Here is a 23,669-nt window from a genome sequence, read left to right on the forward strand (position 1 = left end):
CATTTAGAGCTCATTATGATTGTTTGGAAAATGATAGTAGGAGAGGTTATGGATGATTATAATCTAAACACACAGGAGTAATATAGTGTTTCAGTAATATTTCAGAACAGAATTGTTCAGGCGTAATTCTGTTACAAGCACTTTGAATGAGTTTTTTTTTTTTTAAAAAAAGATCGACACTAAGACGGGGCACGCAGTCTATAAGTTTGAGACATAGATATCATGATGCAGTGTTTATCATTTCTTTTAGCCAAATGACATTACACCAAGGAGTGTATATAAAGGGAAACTCTGACAGTGATTCAAGCCATGAATGTCTCTGAGGCCCTCTAGTGGCTGGATGCAGTACGACGCTTAACTGTTCCCATGTTAGCGAATGGGCAAAATTTCATGTTCATATTTTCATGTTACAGCTCCACGATATACTGTAGGATAAAATATTATTTCACACACACACAAACCATCCGCAGTGAGATCTTTGTATGAAGCTCGTTCAGATGTCTAAGTTAGCTTGCTGTACTGATATTATATTTAGTAAGGATGTGCTAACTCAGTGGTTAAGGTGCTGGACTACTGATTGGAAGGTTGCGACTCTGGGCCCCTGAGCAACCCACCCTGAGATCAAATGTAAGTCACTCCCGATAAGGGCATCCGCTAAATACCCTAAATGTAAATGTAGCCCAACATGAATAAATCAAAAATAAAGTGATGGCATAAACCAAGGTAGGTAACATTAACTCAATTTCCTAACCTTCATAAATCTTCAGTTTACTATTGATTGTATTGTCATGGCGATCAATGTAGCTTATTAAGGTAAGCTAGCGTCTCCTTTTTATAACAACCAACAGAATGTCTGGAGCATAAAGGAGCACTTCTCCTATAGATAGGTGTAACTTACTCTAGGTATCAGGGGAAAATCATGGCAAAAACTCCCACTGGTCTCCATGATTTTCTTTGGATACCAAGAGCAACTGCTCTGAATAAAGAAGTGCTCCAGTTGTTCTGTTGGTTGAGTAATAGTTTGTTTTGAGTGTTAATACTGACTGCTGTTTACTACCATACATTAGCTACATACATTAGTTTGATTACAGCAGTGGATATCATGAATGTCATCTCGCCACTCAGGACTTTTTCTGACACTGAGAAAAATCAGTATATTTGCTAAACTATCAATACCTGCTAAAATCATACAATTACAATTTAGTATTTTGTATACAGTATTTAGTAATAATGTTGTACTCCCTGCTTTGAGTTGCCAAGTCTCCATCTCAAGTAGAAATCTAACTACAAGGGCATGAAAGATGGGCCTGCTGTACATCCAGCTCTATCTACTGCTCCCGGGGTCTTTACTGTACAGACTCGGGCTTCGCTTTTCTTAAGATTCTCCAGAAAGGCCTCACAGGAGAGGGGAACCTCACAGGAGAGGGAATGAACAGTGCCATGTAGTACACATATACACTATATTGCCAAAAGTATTCGCTCACCTGCCTTGACTCGCATATGAACTTAAGTGACATCCCATTCCTAATCCATAGGGTTCAATATGACATCGGTCCACCCTTTGCAGCTATAACAGCTTCAACTCTTCTGGGAAGGCTGTCCACAAGGTTTAGGAGTGTGTTTATGGGAATTTTTGACCATTCTTCCAGAAGCGCATTTGTGAGGTCACACACTGATGTTGGACGAGAAGGCCTGGCTCTCAGTCTCCGCTCTAATTCATCTCAAAGGTGTTCTATGGGGTTGAGGTCAGGACTCTGTGCAGGCCAGTCAAGTTCATTCACACCAGACTCTGTCATCCATGTCTTTATGGACCTTGCTTTGTGCACTGGTGCACAGTCATGTTGGAAGAGGAAGGGGCCAGCTCCAAACTGTTCCCACAAAGTTGGGAGCATGGAATTGTCCAAAATGTCTTGGTATGCTGAAGCATTCAGAGTTCCTTTCACTGGAACTAAGGGGCCAAGCCCAGCTCCTGAAAAACAACCCCACACCATAATCCCCCTCCACCAAACTTTACACTTGGCACAATGCAGTCAGACAAGTACCGTTCTCCTGGCAACCGCCAAACCCAGACTCGTCCATCAGATTGCCAGATGGAGAAGTGCGATTCGTCACTCCAGAGAACGCGTCTCCACTGCTCTAGAGTCCAGTGGCGGCGTGCTTTACACCACTGCATCCGACGCTTTGCATTGCACTTGGTGATGTATGGCTTGGATGCAGCTGCTCGGCCATGGAAACCCATTCCATGAAGCTCTCTGCGCACTGTTCTTGAGCTAATCTGAAGGCCACATGAAGTTTGGAGGTCTGTAGCGATTGACTCTGCAGAAAGTTGGCGACCTCTTCGCACTATGCGCCTCAGCATCCGCTGACCCCGCTCCGTCAGTTTACGTGGCCTACCACTTTGTGGCTGAGTTGCTGTCGTTCCCAAACACTTCCACGTTCTTATAATACAGCTGACAGTTGACTGTGGAATATTTAGGAGCGAGGAAATTTCACGACTGGATTTGTTGCACAGGTGGCATCCTATCACAGTTCCACGCTGGAATTCACTGAGCTCCTGAGAGCGACCCATTCTTTCACAAATGTTTGTAAAAACAGTCTGCATGCCTAGGTGCTTGATTTTATACACCTGTGGCCATGGAAGTGATTGGAACACCTGATTCTGATTATTTGGATGGGTGAGCGAATACTTTTGGCAATATAGTGTATATACATACATTCATTACATCTCCCACCAGCATGTCATCCAAGATTCACGGGTCATCATCAGGCTCATTAACTGCTCCGGTCTTGTCATCATAAAAGCATAGCAGATGAAAAGCCATGAAAGAGCTGAGTGTAACTGGAGCAGTAGATATATGAGCAATAGTGAGGCGCTGATCAAGGCCAAAGCCAGAGAGTTGTCAATCACTTACACGGATATGTCTTTGTTTAATTATGTAGCTCTGGCTTGAACATGGACTTTCTAACCTAATTTGTCAGTCGTAGTCAGGGACATTGTGTACCGCTGTGCAAACCTGAACACATACTCGGGATAAACTCTTATCTCATTCTGATTAAATCATGAGCGTTCTTGTTACTTTGGCTTGTGTAAGGCTGCCCCCTAGTGCAGGGAAATATACTTACACTAGCCTAAATATAATAATAATAATAATAATATATGCAGCTACCAATTTTTAATTGATGTTTTAATGAATGAGCTTATAAAAGATTTATACAACATAGGCACAACCAATTCATCCTACATACTTTGGGAACACGTATATCTATATTTCATTTCTGCCATTTGTTATAAATAAAGCCATATGCATCAGTTTGACCCGAGTCTGTGTTCAGTAATGATAAAAAGAAGAAAAAAAGATCTCTGACAGTGAGATGACAGAAGAATGAATGATATATTTTATTGTGTTTTTTTTTTCTCTTAGGGCAATGCAGGATACAATGTAAACATGAACAAAATACAAAATAGATTAAACAATGAAACATTGCTGAAAACAAACAGTATAGCCGTAGACCACCTGCTTTCAAAAAATGTACTGAACGTCCAATGAAATTATTGTAGGAGAAGAAGTCTGTGTAACTGACAGAGACCCAATCCTGAGGGCAGGTTATTAAAAGCCCCCCTACTAATAAAGCTGGCTGTCAATGGCATGTTTACTGTCGGCAGAGTGAGACTCGATGCAACACACAGCGGTCGATGGCTTTGGAGCGAGTCGTCGTGTGCCTCAGCATGCCGTTATTTCCTTGACTGTTAATTAATACGAGAGAAATGATAATTAGAGAGAGGAATCAAACAGCGACGGAGAAAGCAAGCGGTGAGACATTAGACGGACTCAGTGTGATCGCCGTTCCTCGCTGCTTCTCATCAAGAAGACGGCATGAATAACACAGCACCCTGCCACTCGTGATCCAGCTCTATCACATCAACAGCGCCGGATAAACCCCAAACATGAACACCTACAGAAATTCCTCAGAAACACTTCTTATGTCTCGCCAGACCCCACATACATCTAGCGTTCTCTTTCAGCTCCTCGCCCAAAAGGTCTTTCGAGTCAGGTCGAGCCGCCGATCACGTCATAGCGGCTCTGAATAAGTCACACGTCGGATGGGAAGATGTTTCCCCTCGCTGGCACATCATTAATCCATACACACTTCTCCATTTCTTCAGTTAGCTGTCACTGGGAGTCAGGATGCGACCCCCAAAGAGCCGTAATTAACTGGCTGCTCGGCTAATGTGATTTCACTGCAGCGCTCGGTGCCTGCAGTGCTCCAAACGTCTGCTTTGTAATGAAGGCTGCCCACAATGGATCCGTGAGGAATACCAAAAGGCCCTAACGCCAGATGCAATCATCTACCAAAGCACTAGCGATAAGCTGTCCGTTTTTAGAAATGCAGGCCTGAGGCGAAGCTTCACTGGCTAGAAGCTTTTACTAAAACCTCAGACAAGCTGTCAGCACTTCCCGGCTTGGCTATAAATGATTCACGGAGGTATACAAGCCTCAGACTGACCGTTAATTATCTCTGAGGCCTGGTCATCTGTTTCCTGCAGTTTTCCTCGACACCTGTCAGATTTCATGTCTTCAGGGCTACAACTCGAGAAAATGCATCTGAGCAGGTACATCACAACTGCCCAACCTGATCTCGAATCACCCAACTGAGCCCAAACCACCTCCTGAACTAACTAACACCATCCATCGATCAACTTTCTCTTTCCACCTTCTCAGAAATACGACCAACATGCAAACCATCTCCACATGTTCATACCCACACACTCACACACACACACACACACACACTCACAATCCCTGCCGTTAAGGGTTTATCCCATGCTTGACACACAGGCTGAAAATGAGCACTCGAGCGCTGATGTATATTCAGATAGGACAAATACCGACTGATCAGAGGCAAGGGGGATCTTGAAACACTAATGGAGAGCATATAAAATAAAAAAAAGCATCCAGACTTGTAAACATGGCTAATGGGCTAATGAAATCTCTGTCTCAGATTTGGTATAGAAACTCCTAGAAAAAAAGGCTCCTCAGAGGTTCTTTGAAAAGTTGCCAGTTTTCCAGAATTCTATCCTTTCTTCTAGAGTGCTGCATAGAACCTTTAAAGTACAGGCTGAAGAACCTTTTAGGATGCGACTCTTTTTGTTCCCAATAATGAAGTGAACAATAGAAAAATAGCCAGCAAGACGAGTGAGCACAAATTGAAGTGCTGCATCAGTTCTGTTTCACTCAGCCGACTTTTCAAACAGCAAAGGCTCGGGCTCTCATGAGTGACTTCCCTGGTGAACGAGAACATCCGATAGATCAAAAGGCCTCTGAAATCCTCCACTTCAGACCAAGAATAAAATTGTTTTTTAGGATGTTCTTTGATCCAGTTACTCTCAGAAATAACGGGAACACACTGTACTTTTCCTTGGCAGTGGGGTGGTACCATCAAGGGAGCATTATTTTCTACCTTTAGTAGGTATCTATCCCTTGGAAACATGAATATTGTTTAAAATGATTTAAGGTGCATACTTGGATCTTAACGGCCAGCTGTAATTAGGTTTAACGCAGCCTCCCAGGTCAGAGACACAAACTGAAGGTAAATCTGACCCAACAAGAAAAAGTACAATTTCCTATCCTTATCTTTACAGAGCTACACTCTCTTATGCTAAAGTGGCCTTGTTACATTGAAACAATAAGAGTCTCACAGGGACTTAGTAAATTGTAGAAAAGAAAAACATGTTCAACAACGCAATGTTTTCTCATGTCTTAAGGTTAATTGAGAGGTTAAGAGAATCCCTGTTCTGAGTGGTTGTAGAGGTACAGAGTGAAAGACTGGATGGAAGCAACGGCTGGTCATGAAGTCCTGCTTTTAAATTGAAAATAAGGAAACAAGCCAGTGGGTTGGACGGAAACATTTAAACACTGGCAGTGTGAAGGAGGAAGACTCCAAAGTCCCCCGCTTCAAATTTGATCCCACTGGCAGAAAAAAAGGCATTATTGTTAGATGTAGTCTTGTGGCAATACAACAGCACAAATGGCGACAACACGAAGGTTTAAGGTCAAAGAGTCCTGCTATAAATTCAGGCACCAATGTCCATCTGTCCTGCGTATCGGGACATTCGGAACGTTCGATCGGAAAATGTGGAACAAAAAAAATGACACTCGATGTTCGTTTGGCTTGGCGTGAAAAGCTGAGATTAAAAAGTAAGGGTCCTGATCCAGTATCAAAAAACCTCTGACAGTTCCTTGTTTTTGGTGAGATGCCGATTATTCTATTGCACATTTCCTCATTACATTTGTGTCACAAAAAAGACATGGAGGGGGAGGGATAAAGGAAATAATAATAATAAACCGCAATGAAAAATATATATATTAAAAAAAAAAAGGAAGACAGAACATAAAGGATAGATGATACACAATTACATAATACAAAAAAAGGCCTAGCGTGAAGTAATATTTCCCTTGTAAATTGTTGATGCAAACAAAACAAAGCGCAAAATGTAAATGGAATTTACTTGACAGAAGCAATATCCATTTAAAGTGTTGGAGTGAGTCGACACATTTCTATAATGCCTTCGTCGGGGTGGGGGGTTGGCGGAGTGAGGGAAATGAAACGAAATTCTGTCAAACTCCTTCCAATTTAGCAAACCTTTATGACGTATAACTGTGATATTCCTAACCCGAAATAAATGGTCTGAATTATGAATGAATCTGTTGGTAAATTTGATCTTGTAATTTGTGCAAGACATTTCGTTTGTTTTCCCCAATTAAAGAAATAATGTATAGGTATAAAACAATTAGAATATCTGGCATTATAGAAAGTCCAATAATGAGAGAGGAAGTGTCCATAGTTGCTAAAGGTGCAGCAATCAGCTTTTTTTTGGGGGGGGGGGTAGGGAAAAAACCTGATGAAATAGATTCTATGTGAATAAATGTTTAGCTGCGTTTGTATTTAAAAACAGTGGGGGGGAAAAAAATATCAGTTGGCCTCAGATCAATGACAGTATAAAAAAATATAACCAGAATATAGCAGTAGCCAATCTGTTTCACTAGAGGGCGCCACTGAGGAGTCTTTAAGCAGTGGCAAAAGCACTGAGCGCATAATGAGAAGAGGTAATGAATCCTTAAAAAAAAAAGAAATTAAATAATCATAAATATAAAAAAAAAAGAACATTTTTGTTCAATAAATAACGTGCTGATGAAATACACTGCATCTTTAAATCGATGCATTTTTGATTTACCAAAATAATGCACCATCTCACAACAAATGAACCACTCCGTTCATCATTATTGTCCGAGTGTGATCACACAACAAGAACATAAGAAAGTAAAACAAACAAACAAACAAAAACTAGCTACTGCTTAATAGAATATAACTGCAATCTAGCAGGTACTTAACTTTTGTTTAATACTATAATACTGTCCAGCAGAAAAACAACACAACAACAAAAAAAAAAAAAAACACATTAGTGCTTGACCCGACTAAGAGTTCACACGGCACTGTTCGTTAGAAAAATATTTCAGCAGTCTTGAACATCAGCCTTTTGACATGGATCACAACCACATATTTATTTTTTTTTGAATTAGGGTCCTTCAAAGAGGGGGGTTAAAATGTATTTTATTTATTAATTTTTACTAAACAACAAATAATTTGGGAAAGATTGAATATTCCAATTGAATAAATCTATAGATGAAATTTTAATTGATGTCCATTTTTTTGAAATCAAGGAAAACACAATCTATAATGAAGCTGAACTGCTCGCTGTTGTAACTTCAACGTTGAATCCAATACTGCCCAGCAATATGGTTATATGTTGAAATTAACCTTGCATATCAATGTGCTTTTTATGGGTATAGAAAAAAAAAATCAAGTGCTTCCAGATATAGTAATTAAATATCTATTTTTTTTTTTTTTTTGCTCAGTTCTAAAACCTCGTTTGGGTTCACTGACTACACCGAAGTTTCTTTGTAACCACAGAATAAATACTAAAACAAAACAAACTAGCAAATGTGTTGGCATTTTGCTTTCGTTTGATCACATTTTGGGCTCATTTGTATGTAACTAATTCCCTGGGATAGCTTGGCGAAAATTAAGCCATATGTTCCAGTATGAAAATTTAAAAACAGTATATATAGTAGACCTAGAGCAGCAATATAACCTGTTTTTGTGCAATTTTGTAAACTAAACTCTGCCTGGGTTCGATACCCAGATATGAGGTGAGTTAAAAGTATTCAAATCCAACTTGTCATAGCGTATCCAATTTCCTGTCGATCTGAGTTACACATAATTGCACCACATCTTGTTCTTTAATGAATCAGTGACCTTTATTGATGATGGCTGGGCTTTATAGGTAAGTGAAGGGGTAAAGGAAAATGGAGAGCCAAAAAAAAAAACGTAATGCCAATTAACGAAACCCTCATCAGAGACACATCAGAACAAATGACAGATCACATGACAAGTATCACTTTGAGGGACTTCTTTTTCCAGGCTGATAGAGTTGCAGGGATGTCACAAGAAAGCAGAAATACATCTCTAAGGAAGACATGAAAATGCACAAGATACGATAAAGCAATTACAAAAACTGAACAAAAGTTTAAAAATATGAAATTCAAATGTAATCTTTAAATGCACTCAACGGTAAAAACCATTTGTTATTTGCGTAACCGATGTCTTACATTCTTATTTTTGAGTGCCCACTCGTTTTGTGTGTTACTCCCATACTGAAATCTCTCCGTTTCTCTTTTTTCTGTAATTTCATAGCAAAAATAGTTTTGGTTGATTTCTGCACTAATAGGCCTATGGCACCAAGTTGAAGTTTGGTACTTATACTGATTCACTGGTGTTTAAATTATTCCGTTTAACATTCAGTCAATGATGGACAAAGGCACCCATTTGGCATAAAATTTCTCTCAACATTTGCCTGGTTCTACCACTCTATCAAAATCATTTGTTATTCTTCTTTCAGACTGGAGACATTATCCTCCAATGATGCTTAAGACACTGGAATAGCCCAGTTTTGCTTGATGGCATTTTCGTACTTGCGTACTCCACTTACACATAATTGATCATCTTTAGAGTCTTATGTACTTTTTAAGTAAACCAGCACTAAAGTGTCTCATATTGATACAAAAAAAGTCCTCCTCATAGAGTTTGATAGCAAATGTACATTTAAATTTAACTAACATTCTTTGGGGAGGTGAGTTGGTGCTATTTCTTTCTTTCAAGGTAGTTGGATGGCACCCAGCCTTTCCTTCCTTGAAGGCCATCTAGAACCTGGCAGTACCACCATCCATTAGGATTCTTTTCTAGAACCTCCAGACTGGTGCCTTCAGGGAAGCCCATAGTCTCCTCGTCTCCACGATAATCTGCAATGGAGACATAGACTTCCCGTAGGTTGTTATGAATGAGATGTGTCTTCTCTATGGGTTTGGGCTTCACTGTGGAGACTGGAATTCCATTTCTCTGAGCAATCAAGGGGCTAGAGCTTCCTGCTGGTGCAACTGTGGTGGTTCCTGCCCTCATCCTTACGTCGGTAACAGGCTGTGGGCGTACAGCAGTGAAGGAAGAGTTTCGGCGCACACCACCACTAGACCTCATGTGATCGCTGGCACCTAGTGATTCGTTGCGCCTTAGGGACCCTGTGTATAAATTGGTATCCTTCACAGGCTGTGGTGGGGACACAAAAACCGACTGTGGTCGCACAGCTGCCTGACGAACGCCATTCCTCATTCGTACACTTGAACCGTTGAGCTGGGGGGATGGCTTACCAAAGCCACCGGGTGGCTTATTGGGAATAGGAGGGCTGGGATTTGTTGCGCGACGCAGATTCTGCTGATTTAGGTTATTGAGAGCCTGGACACGTTGCTCATTCTTTTCTAAGCTGTTCGACTTGCTGGTGTTGCTCAGCTCTGCCAGGGATCCGTCATGAGACTCTGAGATGCCTGCATCTGAAGGTTGCCTAATAGGCTCTAGGTAGAACGTGGGTACCCAGCCCTCATCTACACCCCAGCGCACATACCACCAGCCGCTCTCCTGCTTTTCCAGTACCTCCACTTCCACACCAGCAGGAATGCTGAGCTCGGATTCTTGTGCCCGCTCATACGCATCTGTAGTACGATACAAGGCACCCTCATAATCAGAGTCCCCTCTGCTGCCCTTAGAATAGGTGCTGGAGAGGTCAGAAGTGCTACGGGAGGTCACAGAATCCTCTGATGACACCACTGATGCAGTCTCAGAGTCATTCTCACCACGTGCACGGACTATCCCATGCCGAATTCCTGCAGGACGCAACTGCCGCCGCAAGCTACTTATGTCCATCCTCTCTGGGCTCTGTGTTTCAGACTTGGTCAATAGGGGCTTGGGTCGAACCACTGGCTTGGGACGAGTTGAGGGGCTCTGGCCAATTCGGAGCTCCACATCCTTGCGCAAAACTGGCTCCCTTTTGGGATTACGGCCAGATTCATCTGAAGACAATCTTGGACTAGTCTTCTCGCCACGGGTTAGTGACTGAGTGCGCAAATCTGGAGGGTCCCTGTAAGATTTTCCTCCTGCAGATGAGGACCCCAGGGGTTTGCGACCCAAAGTACGACTTCTTGGGGATTCTGAACCCACAGCACTAGATTCTCTGGCAGAGACAAAGTCATCGGAGGCATATCGAAAACCATCATTCTCATAAATTGCCTCCTCTCTGGTGACTTCTTCTACTGCATGTTCGTTCCTTAAGGGGGAAGTCTTCACAGTAAAAAGAGGTGAGGCTTTACCTGTAGCCTGAGCGATTCTTTCAGCAGCAGCTTTGCTGCTTTTTATAAGCACAGGACGAGGCTCCTTTTTTATAATGCTTGTGTCCACTTCCAGGTCACATCCGATAGCGGGAATGTCGTACTCTGGCTCCTCATATACAGGCCGACTGGGGGATTCTGGAGCTTTGGAGGCGGAAGCACTGGGACAAGTGTCCTCTGAATCCTGCTTTTTGACAGGTGGTGCTGGGGGTGGCACTTTGGGCCGAGTAAGTGTGCTAGTTCTCCTGCTTAGGTTAGGCTTCTTGCGCTTGTCAATGTAGGAACAAGGTGCCCAACCCTCCATGTCCCCAATCTGGACATACCACCAGCCGCCAGAGTTCTTCTCTATTACCTGTAAGTCACATTATGTATTAATTATAAAGCATCATCTATTCTTTTGATATAACCGAAGACATTTCTGAAAAACTAATTTTTCATAATGCTTATATAAACTGGGTTCAGAACTGACTACTATATGGTCTAGTGAAGGTCCACTCTTACAGAGCTTTAACCTTTTACTTTCTTAAATCACACTGGGGACCTATAGTCTTGTGCTAACTACATTATGTGCTAACAGGTCTTACATCAGCCTTTTGTCCTCCACGGAAGCTGATGCCATCTGAGATGCAGGACTGAAACTCTGCAATGGTGTAGTACTCTGTTTCCACGGTAGGGGGCTCTGGAGGCTTTGGCAGCTGGAATCCCTAAATATGCAAAAAAAAAAAAGCATGGTTATAGGGTTACACTGCTGTTCAATTTCACTTAAAAATGATTACTAATTATTTTTTGTAACTAACCAGATTTGTATCTCTGCGAGGGGGGGGTTTCTGTCTGAGGTTTGGAGATCCTGCAAAATGGAGTGAAAAACTCATAAACTTAGACATAACAAAGATGTAATAGTCATAACAAAGATGTAATTAGCAAACACTGTACCATCTTTTTTTAATCAAGCAAGCCAAACCTTAGACTGACATTTGTATGAGACAAATAAAACAGGTATTCAGTAACATGTAGATTTAGTGAAAGCCTCAACGACAACAATTTTCAGTGAAGTTTTTTTTTTTTTAAATCAAGCCACAGCCAGATCGACACGTTATTTTTCGATCGTTATTTTTTTTAGTAGTCTTGCACTCACATAAAGTCAGGCTTACCTATTGCTTCAAATCCTATTTAAAAGAAAACAGGGGCTTTTAAATGGCTAAATTACAGTAAGAGCATGTGCAGTTTACTGTTCTCATAGCAACCATGGTGTAGAAGAGGACGGCAGATTAGCTTTTTAAATGTCCTTACCAATCTCCACTCTGTGTGGCGCAACTCTTGCTATAGCAGGCGAGCCCGGCTCTGCCTTTGGCTTAGTGTCTTGTGGGGTGGCACTACATGCAGACTGCAAAATTGCCTTTGGGGCGGGGCTGGCTGTCTTTGAAGCTTGATCTGCTTCAGGGGCACATGGCATGGGAAGACTGATCTCGCTCTTGGATATGTGGCGATCTGGTGTGGTGGCCTCTCCATCCGTCTGCACATCCTTCTCGCTGACGGCTTTCTTGTTGAGCAGATTGCTAATCTCCATGATGTTACCGATGATCTCCACGGGGCCAGTCAGGGTCTTCTTCCTCGGGGAGAGGTCGTCCTTCAGCTTCTTCAGGTATGAAGCTGGGGCCCAGCCCTCCTTGCCCAAGTACCTGTTACATAAAGGACAAAAGTTATCTGTATGTTAGGGCCATAATCCATAATGCTGACTAATCATTTTTAATTTGTTTCAAATTGTTGAAATAATGGAAAGAAGTTCTTAAAGCAGGAAGGGAAAGACGGATCACTTCAAGTCGTCTTTTAACACTGAAGACTTCTAGCAATAGCCAAGCGTATTTAGCTTTGTTTTGTCTGAAGCAAAATACCACATGATTCTCATTCTCATATTTTTAGCTGAAAAAAAAAACTTATACAAGGTGAAGAAACAGAGAGAGACTTTTGAGCTGTGTGAGGCAAATGGAAAAAGCTTCCATTATATAAGGTATACAGTGCTAAACTAAAGTTAAACAATAAAAATGCAAAAGCCACAAAAAATTGCACTCACTGTTGCTCTGAGAATGCAACAGGACCATGTTTACCTGATATACCACCATCCCTCTAGGTTCTTCTGAATGACCTCCACGGTTACTCCTTTCTCAAACCCGATCTCGTCCTTACCCTGACTGGTGTAGGGCTGCACAGTGATGTACTTTTCCTCTGAGAGAAAGAGAGAAAGTCAGAGAGAGAGAAAAAAAATGTCAGGCAAGAAATTTATTGCTTCAGGTTTTTCCTTTGCTCAGCAATGTCACTGTCTCGTGTCTCTGCATGAGGCTGGAAAAAGTCCTCTACAAATAACTTGGGGTCGGCTTACAGCTATGCATAAGAATATAATGATAAGACTGCAAATAAACTTGATTTTCTAATATACACACATTTTTAAGTCACATATAGCTGATACTCTAGGGATTTATCACTATATTACTTTATAGGGTGTTCCAAACTTTACCACATTCTACATAAGAAGAAAGGATAATTCTATAGGCATAAACCTGTGATTGTGGCATAGTGTAGTATTATACAATAATTGGCTAATAATATAATAATAAATGGACAATATAGGAACATTTTGCTCTTTAATACACTTTCAAAAAGGTTCAGGGTGGTAATAACTTTCTGTATCACATGATTGCTTATTTCTCTATTCACAGTCATGAATCATTGCATTATTCCTTTCTTTATCAGATATATATCTAGATGCCTTAGTATTCTAATGAAAATGCTTGATATATAGCCCTCTGTTTGAAACTTCCAGCTTGCCATGATGCAGTAAGGGAGGAATAGATTGCTTAACATTTTATTTTGAATGTAATATTTTGGTGTGTTTCAGTATATAATTTGCTTGCTAGGTTTTTGCTTGCTTCTGCATGCTCAGATGTTAAAGCAAGAATAAAGAATGAGTATGAATTTTGAAGAAAGCAACAATAAAAGCTGTACACTAAATTAGAATTTCTCATTTGTAAATGTTGCACAGGTAAAGCGTAGGTCATCCTAAATAATTATATATCGGGCTAAAAAGAATTAGAAATTTATCACAAATGGAGGCAGCATAGAACCTTTTTGTTGGTACAGGAAGATTTTCTTCCACTAAACATAGTGTCCCTAATAATGGATGGGGCACACAACACTCCAAATCTGGCTCTTGGACCTTTAGCCCTTTCCTCACTATACCACAGCTATAAGAAAATAAAATGTGTAAAGGAGTGTGAGTGGAGAGCAAAAAATGTTAGATTTTTCCAACCAGTAGTGGTACTGCAGTGTGCCGACCATTCTAGATGGTGGAAAAAGCCAAGACGGTCCAGAACACATTAGCTCTGTATGCAGTCATGATGTGGTGTGCCAGCAGAAAAAACAGAAGTACAGCCCTAAGGCTCTCTCTCTCTCTCTCTCTCTCTCCATGAACACAAAGTTGCCCCTGTTAATCTGTGGGAGTATGTTCATTGCTCACTGGGTATAATCTTTTTGCTTCACCTTCCAAATGGGATGACAATGAACCTCATCATCATTTTATTTGGAAAGCACAACTTCAAATTTTAATGAAATGTCAGGATGTGGATGGATGGTGGACAGTTACCTAATTTGTTTTCAGTTTTTGTGCATGACTCAATTAGGTTCATAGCACATGAGATAGCAGAAGAGATTATTAGTAAGAACAGCAAGACAGTGATATATGCTTAAATGCACACACACTCCTTTTTTAGTTTCACACTTTCCACTGTGACTTTCCAAGGAGAGAGAGAGAGAGAGAGAGAGAGAGAGAGAGAAAGAAAGACCTTGAACTAATATTCAAAACTGCCCACACAAAACGTACTCGATGCACGCATAACTTCAGGCCAACACATAAAACCACAAACACATTTTTCCCCAGAACAACAGGAAAGTTTAATTAGCTGTTACCATGCTAACACCAGTTTGCATGCTCACTAAATTGCACTGCTTTGCACAACCATGTTTGTATGGTTTGGAGGTTGTGTGTTGGTGTGGTGCACTGGTTGATTGATTGTTTTTGCACTGGTTTGCCAAGTCAGTCAAATTCAGAAGCATCTACATATTACATCCTACACTCAAGGCCATTCAGGAGAGAAGTCGCCGAAAGACAAATCGTATAAACATTTCCAGTTAGTCAGTTCAGCTAGTGCAGTATTTCTAGTCCAAGTTTACATGAGTCAGCATGAAGCAACAATATCTTTGTAAACTGTTCAAAGTTGTCTATATAAGAAAAGGTCACAGCATAGGTCTGTACTCCAACAGGTCTGTGCGGCACAAAGCTGTCTATTCAGTCGTCATTAAAATAATAATAATTATACAAAAATCCTCCTCTAAAAGTCACATTCAACTTTCACATTCAGTGACCACATCTGGATATGGCCTAAGATGGAGTTCACACTGTATTACGTTTCATTTTGAAAAATCAAAAACAAACTTTTTGGCATCACACACTAGCCAAACATTGCCATGTGGCATATTTTTAACCTGGCAGAGTTTACACACTTGAAAAACTCTCACCTCAGAATAACAAAGAAATGGAGCCAGCTAGATAGAGCATCTGCTGCATTAAAATCCCTCTTGGCAGTTGTACACATAACTAAAACAAAATATGTTAGCTCTCTAAAAATCTGTCTTCACACCCTACACTATAAAACAGGAGAGCCACACTGAAATATGTGAACTTATTTCTTATCTTTAACTTCAGTTGTCCTGACAAGTATGGAATACTTAAGGTTATAAGTTTAAACTTGAAGTAATCCATTGTCTTGACTACTGAGATGTGCGTTCGAGTTGAGATTTCTCAGGTTTTTATGGCAGAAGGTGAACTCTCATTTCTAAGTTTAATCCACCTTGAAATGTCTTACAGTGTCACTGCTACTTTAAATTACAGAAAATTTTTCCTCAAATAATAATCTCAGTTATTATCCAGTTGAGAAAAAGACCTGCTTCATTACATCCTCCCAGGTAAACTCTATTTAGTGTTCAAATAGAGAACCAGGCTTACATTTTAATTCGTTTTTTTTTTGATTCACCAACTTAAATTAATAACCAGATAAAAAACAAAATAATTCCACACATCAATCAGTCTTGCAAAATATTCAGTTTTAGCCTTCAAGCCAAATATCATCACATGAATACATCTAGTCACTCGTTCATCCAGGCCAAATGAAATTGAAAATGTTTAGTACACATTGATACTTTTGCCAGTTATATTAAAAGATCTGACTGATAATGTCTGTGTGTGAATGATTAAGAAAGGGTTTGCTGTGACTCCGGGCCACACAGCACGCTTCAGGAGTGTGGCCTGGAGTTATTGTTGGCTACGGCATGGTGGTTTAGATTAGGAGTGTTTACTGACCAAGGGGAGTACGTATTTGTGCATGTGGGTGTGTGTGAGTATGTGTAGCTGACAAAAAGGTAGTGGACGCTGACTGTGTTTAGCATTAATTTAATAAACTATTTTAATTAGAAAGGACCTGTAACATTTTTGGGGAGCAGTTTGCAATTCTAAGATAAAAGCTGTCCAAATGGGGGGGTCCTTTACTTTGGCTAGATTTGAAAGGAGGCATTACATTTGCCTTTTCTGTGGTAGACAATCCCGAAAACAATTTTCACTGTCTCTTTGCGCTGTATGTAGACTTTCAAATAAAAAAGCAAATACAACATGATCTAACTTGCTAGCCACTTCCGCTAACTTGTTTGAGTCAGCTAGCAGGACATGTTTTTGCGAGCTGTACTCAGCACTTGAAAAACAGATGTAGCTAGTTTGGAATCCATCGTGAAGAAAACAAACATCACATGCCTAATGTGTTTTTTTTTAGGTTCATAACTGCTGTATTCAACATGATTACAAGAAGAGACACAGATGAAGATAAACATCCAGTTCTTTAGAAATTCACGACATCTTGTTGATGTTGGTGTTTCTTCATCTAGCAGTGCTCATGCATAGCCGATGGTTGTGCCTTTTCCCCAGCTTTGTTCTGCTTTTACTGTATGCTCCCTCTATAGTAATTAACTTCTGTGTGCTGGCAAGCTGAATCATTAGCCTTAAGCATAAGCTTGTTTATGTCTGATTCCGATATTTTTCAATTACCTAGCAACAGAGTTCACATGACTTTAGCCGCATGAACATTGTGTTTCCCTTCCATTGTCGAAAGTACAAATTTGCGTTTAGTTTAAACGTACCATATTCGTGATGGTAAGGAATGCTTCTTTAAGCTCGCTGCAACACCTTTACTTACAGGATGAGAACGTGGCCATGAAACATGTTCATAGTGCCACTATTTGTCTATTTAGAAAGGTTGGGTGTTTTGAGAGTATTGCAAATAAAAGACTTTATTACAGGGAACATTTTTAGAACGGTTCAATAAAATGTTTTTTCCATCAGAAGTTGCTTTAATGAACATGTTGATATTGTTAAGTAGCTGTTATGAGAAAGACTTCCCCGAATGTGAAATCAGACATGCTGCCCAGAGACAGACGAAATTATAAAGACGTGGCTGCTAGGACTTGATTAGACTTGATTTACACTTCCTCACTGTAACCAAACGAATGCACGTTATATTTAAGTGAATGCCTCAGGAGGATTGTGTGTCATGATGCAAGCACACACTCACACAGCAAGCGTCCGGACACACCCATACGATCCCACCTGCATGTGGATATCCCATGTTTCCATGCATGTGTGTGTATGTGTTCACCTCGACTCTGTTGGCGGTTGACTATGCCCCCTAGTGTCCACCTCCGGTCCAGTCGCTTCAGATGGGCCTTGCGCCGCTTAGTAACTGACACGGATGGATGAGGAAAGGAGAAGAGCAGGGGAGAGAAACAGAACAGGAAGACAAAGGACAAACTGAACATGAACAACTGAAGAAGAAAACCGGCATTAGTAACATGAAGCCAACATTACGGGGAAGGAAAAGAACAGTAATGGCGAGTCTGTTAACAATGTTGGGTTTGTGTTTGGTTAGAGACTGGTGGATAAAGCGCTAATGAAGGGATGGATGAAGGGCAGGATTAGGAGGTTACATGTGTTACGACATTTATAGAAACTCACTGTACTGGAACAGTGTACAGTGATGAACGTCTGCCTTGCGCAGGTAGAGTTCAATTCAAAAGCACATTCGAAATGCAGTGCAGACACTGAGCCCGGTTTCTCCTAGTCGAGGGACAACTACATATCCAACTTCTGACAGAGAGGACATTTTAACCAGCAAAAGCAGTGAATTGTAGGACAAGTGTGGGATTGATGTGCCATCAAACAAATAACCGCTAATTTGTTGTAGCACTCTAGTTAAGTATACTACAGTGGCCTGTAAGTGACAAACCAAGAATGCAAATTTTATCTCAAAACAGAAATGGGAGGTCCTTACGGCCATGCTCGTTGCTGATTGGACACAGCATATGACTATCACAAGGAAAAAGAACGGCACTTCTTACTCCTATTAATGCAGAGAAAATAACTCGATGTCAAAAAAGGAGGAAACATGAATAAAAGCACTGGTCAGACTTTTGTTATAAAATCCACTTCAGTGTCACTGTAATGTGCGCTGTGGTGATGAGTACATTCAATAAAACCCCCTCTTAAACATTGATGTGTTCCTGTTTTTGCTGTTGAGGTTCCATATTTGTTGTCATATAACGTATTTGGTTCTACTGTTGTGTTTTTGGTTTTGTTTTGTTGTGTTGTTTATCCAAATTTGAGTCATTTTTCTCACAATTGTTGTGGTTTTTGCTCTGGAGTTTCCATATTTGCTGCTGTGATTTGTTTCGATGTTGTGTTTACTGATTTACTGAGTCGCCTTTTCTCAGTTGTTTTTGTTTTGCTGTTGTGTGTGTGTTTAGTTTTGCTGTTGTGTGTGTTTAGTTTTGCTGTTGTGTGTGTGTGTTTAGTTTTGCTGTTGTGTGTGTGTTTAGTTTTGCTGTTGTGTGTGTGTGTTTAGTTTTGCTGTTGTGTGTGTGTTTAGTTTTGCTGTTGTGTGTGTTTAGTTTTGCTGTTGTGTGTGTGTTTAGTTTTGCTGTTGTGTGTGTTTAGTTTTGCTGTTGTGTGTGTGTGTTTAGTTTTGCTGTTGTGTGTGTGTTTAGTTTTGCTGTTGTGTGTGTTTAGTTTTGCTGTTGTGTGTGTGTTTAGTTTTGCTGTTGTGTGTGTGTTTAGTTTTGCTGTTGTGTGTGTTTAGTTTTGCTGTTGTGTGTGTGTTTAGTTTTGCTGTTGTGTGTGTGTGTTTAGTTTTGCTGTTGTGTGTGTGTTTAGTTTTGCTGTTGTGTGTGTTTAGTTTTGCTGTTGTGTGTGTGTTTAGTTTTGCTGTTGTGTGTGTGTTTAGTTTTGCTGTTGTGTGTGTTTAGTTTTGCTGTTGTGTGTGTGTGTTTAGTTTTGCTGTTGTGTGTGTGTTTAGTTTTGCTGTTGTGTGTGTTTAGTTTTGCTGTTGTGTGTGTGTTTAGTTTTGCTGTTGTGTGTGTTTAGTTTTGCTGTTGTGTGTGTGTGTTTAGTTTTGCTGTTGTGTGTGTGTTTAGTTTTGCTGTTGTGTGTGTTTAGTTTTGCTGTTGTGTGTGTGTTTAGTTTTGCTGTTGTGTGTGTTTAGTTTTGCTGTTGTGTGTGTGTTTAGTTTTGCTGTTGTGTGTGTTTAGTTTTGCTGTTGTGTGTGTGTGTTTAGTTTTGCTGTTGTGTGTGTGTTTAGTTTTGCTGTTGTGTGTGTTTAGTTTTGCTGTTGTGTGTGTGTGTTTAGTTTTGCTGTTGTGTGTGTGTTTAGTTTTGCTGTTGTGTGTGTGTGTTTAGTTTTGCTGTTGTGTGTGTGTTTAGTTTTGCTGTTGTGTGTGTTTAGTTTTGCTGTTGTGTGTGTGTTTAGTTTTGCTGTTGTGTGTGTGTGTTTAGTTTTGCTGTTGTGTGTGTGTTTAGTTTTGCTGTTGTGTGTGTTTAGTTTTGCTGTTGTGTGTGTGTTTAGTTTTGCTGTTGTGTGTGTGTTTAGTTTTGCTGTTGTGTGTGTTTAGTTTTGCTGTTGTGTGTGTGTTTAGTTTTGCTGTTGTGTGTGTGTTTAGTTTTGCTGTTGTGTGTGTTTAGTTTTGCTGTTGTGTGTGTGTGTTTAGTTTTGCTGTTGTGTGTGTGTTTAGTTTTGCTGTTGTGTGTGTTTAGTTTTGCTGTTGTGTGTGTGTTTAGTTTTGCTGTTGTGTGTGTTTAGTTTTGCTGTTGTGTGTGTGTGTTTAGTTTTGCTGTTGTGTGTGTGTTTAGTTTTGCTGTTGTGTGTGTTTAGTTTTGCTGTTGTGTGTGTGTTTAGTTTTGCTGTTGTGTGTGTTTAGTTTTGCTGTTGTGTGTGTGTTTAGTTTTGCTGTTGTGTGTGTGTTTAGTTTTGCTGTTGTGTGTGTTTAGTTTTGCTGTTGTGTGTGTGTGTTTAGTTTTGCTGTTGTGTGTGTGTGTTTAGTTTTGCTGTTGTGTGTGTTTAGTTTTGCTGTTGTGTGTGTGTGTTTAGTTTTGCTGTTGTGTGTGTGTGTTTAGTTTTGCTGTTGTGTGTGTGTTTAGTTTTGCTGTTGTGTGTGTGTTTAGTTTTGCTGTTGTGTGTGTTTAGTTTTGCTGTTGTGTGTGTGTTTAGTTTTGCTGTTGTGTGTGTGTTTAGTTTTGCTGTTGTGTGTGTGTTTAGTTTTGCTGTTGTGTGTGTTTAGTTTTGCTGTTGTGTGTGTGTTTAGTTTTGCTGTTGTGTGTGTTTAGTTTTGCTGTTGTGTGTGTGTTTAGTTTTGCTGTTGTGTGTGTTTAGTTTTGCTGTTGTGTGTGTGTTTAGTTTTGCTGTTGTGTGTGTTTAGTTTTGCTGTTGTGTGTGTGTTTAGTTTTGCTGTTGTGTGTGTGTTTAGTTTTGCTGTTGTGTGTGTGTTTAGTTTTGCTGTTGTGTGTGTGTTTAGTTTTGCTGTTGTGTGTGTTTAGTTTTGCTGTTGTGTGTGTGTTTAGTTTTGCTGTTGTGTGTGTGTTTAGTTTTGCTGTTGTGTGTGTGTTTAGTTTTGCTGTTGTGTGTGTGTTTAGTTTTGCTGTTGTGTGTGTGTGTTTAGTTTTGCTGTTGTGTGTGTGTTTAGTTTTGCTGTTGTGTGTGTTTAGTTTTGCTGTTGTGTGTGTGTTTAGTTTTGCTGTTGTGTGTGTGTTTAGTTTTGCTGTTGTGTGTGTTTAGTTTTGCTGTTGTGTGTGTGTTTAGTTTTGCTGTTGTGTGTGTGTTTAGTTTTGCTGTTGTGTGTGTTTAGTTTTGCTGTTGTGTGTGTTTAGTTTTGCTGTTGTGTGTGTGTTTAGTTTTGCTGTTGTGTGTGTGTTTAGTTTTGCTGTTGTGTGTGTTTAGTTTTGCTGTTGTGTGTGTTTAGTTTTGCTGTTGTGTGTGTGTTTAGTTTTGCTGTTGTGTGTGTGTGTTTAGTTTTGCTGTTGTGTGTGTGTTTAGTTTTGCTGTTGTGTGTGTTTAGTTTTGCTGTTGTGTGTGTGTTTAGTTTTGCTGTTGTGTGTGTTTAGTTTTGCTGTTGTGTGTGTGTTTAGTTTTGCTGTTGTGTGTGTGTTTAGTTTTGCTGTTGTGTGTGTGTTTAGTTTTGCTGTTGTGTGTGTGTTTAGTTTTGCTGTTGTGTGTGTGTTTAGTTTTGCTGTTGTGTGTGTGTTTAGTTTTGCTGTTGTGTGTGTTTAGTTTTGCTGTTGTGTGTGTGTTTAGTTTTGCTGTTGTGTGTGTGTTTAGTTTTGCTGTTGTGTGTGTGTGTTTAGTTTTGCTGTTGTGTGTGTTTAGTTTTGCTGTTGTGTGTGTGTTTAGTTTTGCTGTTGTGTGTGTGTTTAGTTTTGCTGTTGTGTGTGTGTTTAGTTTTGCTGTTGTGTGTGTGTTTAGTTTTGCTGTTGTGTGTGTGTTTAGTTTTGCTGTTGTGTGTGTGTTTAGTTTTGCTGTTGTGTGTGTGTTTAGTTTTGCTGTTGTGTGTGTGTTTAGTTTTGCTGTTGTGTGTGTTTAGTTTTGCTGTTGTGTGTGTGTTTAGTTTTGCTGTTGTGTGTGTGTTTAGTTTTGCTGTTGTGTGTGTGTTTAGTTTTGCTGTTGTGTGTGTGTTTAGTTTTGCTGTTGTGTGTGTGTTTAGTTTTGCTGTTGTGTGTGTTTAGTTTTGCTGTTGTGTGTGTGTTTAGTTTTGCTGTTGTGTGTGTGTGTGTTTAGTTTTGCTGTTGTGTGTGTGTTTAGTTTTGCTGTTGTGTGTGTGTTTAGTTTTGCTGTTGTGTGTGTGTTTAGTTTTGCTGTTGTGTGTGTTTAGTTTTGCTGTTGTGTGTGTGTTTAGTTTTGCTGTTGTGTGTGTGTGTTTAGTTTTGCTGTTGTGTGTGTGTTTAGTTTTGCTGTTGTGTGTGTGTGTTTAGTTTTGCTGTTGTGTGTGTTTAGTTTTGCTGTTGTGTGTGTGTTTAGTTTTGCTGTTGTGTGTGTGTGTGTTTAGTTTTGCTGTTGTGTGTGTTTAGTTTTGCTGTTGTGTGTGTGTGTTTAGTTTTGCTGTTGTGTGTGTGTTTAGTTTTGCTGTTGTGTGTGTTTAGTTTTGCTGTTGTGTGTGTGTGTTTAGTTTTGCTGTTGTGTGTGTGTTTAGTTTTGCTGTTGTGTGTGTTTAGTTTTGCTGTTGTGTGTGTTTAGTTTTGCTGTTGTGTGTGTGTTTAGTTTTGCTGTTGTGTGTGTGTTTAGTTTTGCTGTTGTGTGTGTGTTTAGTTTTGCTGTTGTGTGTGTTTAGTTTTGCTGTTGTGTGTGTTTAGTTTTGCTGTTGTGTGTGTTTAGTTTTGCTGTTGTGTGTGTTTAGTTTTGCTGTTGTGTGTGTGTTTAGTTTTGCTGTTGTGTGTGTGTTTAGTTTTGCTGTTGTGTGTGTGTGTGTTTAGTTTTGCTGTTGTGTGTGTTTAGTTTTGCTGTTGTGTGTGTGTTTAGTTTTGCTGTTGTGTGTGTGTTTAGTTTTGCTGTTGTGTGTGTTTAGTTTTGCTGTTGTGTGTGTTTAGTTTTGCTGTTGTGTGTGTGTTTAGTTTTGCTGTTGTGTGTGTGTTTAGTTTTGCTGTTGTGTGTGTGTGTTTAGTTTTGCTGTTGTGTGTGTGTTTAGTTTTGCTGTTGTGTGTGTGTTTAGTTTTGCTGTTGTGTGTGTTTAGTTTTGCTGTTGTGTGTGTGTGTTTAGTTTTGCTGTTGTGTGTGTGTTTAGTTTTGCTGTTGTGTGTGTTTAGTTTTGCTGTTGTGTGTGTGTTTAGTTTTGCTGTTGTGTGTGTGTGTGTTTAGTTTTGCTGTTGTGTGTGTGTTTAGTTTTGCTGTTGTGTGTGTGTTTAGTTTTGCTGTTGTGTGTGTGTTTAGTTTTGCTGTTGTGTGTGTGTGTTTAGTTTTGCTGTTGTGTGTGTGTGTTTAGTTTTGCTGTTGTGTGTGTGTTTAGTTTTGCTGTTGTGTGTGTGTTTAGTTTTGCTGTTGTGTGTGTGTTTAGTTTTGCTGTTGTGTGTGTGTTTAGTTTTGCTGTTGTGTGTGTGTGTTTAGTTTTGCTGTTGTGTGTGTGTTTAGTTTTGCTGTTGTGTGTGTGTTTAGTTTTGCTGTTGTGTGTGTTTAGTTTTGCTGTTGTGTGTGTGTGTTTAGTTTTGCTGTTGTGTGTGTTTAGTTTTGCTGTTGTGTGTGTGTGTTTAGTTTTGCTGTTGTGTGTGTTTAGTTTTGCTGTTGTGTGTGTGTTTAGTTTTGCTGTTGTGTGTGTGTTTAGTTTTGCTGTTGTGTGTGTTTAGTTTTGCTGTTGTGTGTGTGTTTAGTTTTGCTGTTGTGTGTGTGTTTAGTTTTGCTGTTGTGTGTGTGTTTAGTTTTGCTGTTGTGTGTGTGTGTTTAGTTTTGCTGTTGTGTGTGTGTGTTTAGTTTTGCTGTTGTGTGTGTGTTTAGT

General features: G+C 40.0%; 1 protein-coding gene and 1 long non-coding RNA gene across 7 annotated transcripts in view; one reads left to right on the forward strand and one right to left on the reverse strand.

The window, feature by feature from the left end:
* Nucleotides 1-3,373: 3,373 nt before the first annotated feature.
* sh3pxd2aa (SH3 and PX domains 2Aa) overlaps nt 3,374-23,669 on the reverse strand; it is a 123,314-nt gene continuing 103,018 nt past the window's right edge. For 2 of the 5 annotated variants that reach the window (XM_058380184.1, XM_058380182.1), the window contains 7 exons: nt 17,525-17,608; nt 12,878-12,995; nt 12,063-12,451; nt 11,924-11,938; nt 11,570-11,619; nt 11,357-11,476; nt 3,374-11,124 (listed from right to left, as the gene is read on the reverse strand). In XM_058380184.1, the coding sequence (XP_058236167.1) occupies nt 9,202-11,124; nt 11,357-11,476; nt 11,570-11,619; nt 11,924-11,938; nt 12,063-12,451; nt 12,878-12,995; nt 17,525-17,608 (2,699 nt within the window). In that variant the 3' untranslated portion in view covers nt 3,374-9,201. The remainder of the gene's footprint in view (nt 11,125-11,356; nt 11,477-11,569; nt 11,620-11,923; nt 11,939-12,062; nt 12,452-12,877; nt 12,996-17,524; nt 17,609-23,669) is intronic. The other 3 variants (XM_058380185.1, XM_058380183.1, XM_058380186.1) reach the window with 2 other exon arrangements.
* Nucleotides 12,273-23,669, forward strand: part of LOC131346647 (uncharacterized) — a 71,864-nt gene continuing 60,467 nt past the window's right edge. For both annotated transcript variants that reach the window (XR_009203654.1, XR_009203653.1), the window contains exon 1: nt 12,273-12,414. This is a non-coding gene — a long non-coding RNA (uncharacterized LOC131346647). The remainder of the gene's footprint in view (nt 12,415-23,669) is intronic.

This window comes from Hemibagrus wyckioides, linkage group LG26, assembly GCF_019097595.1.
Source record: "Hemibagrus wyckioides isolate EC202008001 linkage group LG26, SWU_Hwy_1.0, whole genome shotgun sequence".
In the NCBI taxonomy this organism is placed as follows: domain Eukaryota; kingdom Metazoa; phylum Chordata; class Actinopteri; order Siluriformes; family Bagridae; genus Hemibagrus; species Hemibagrus wyckioides.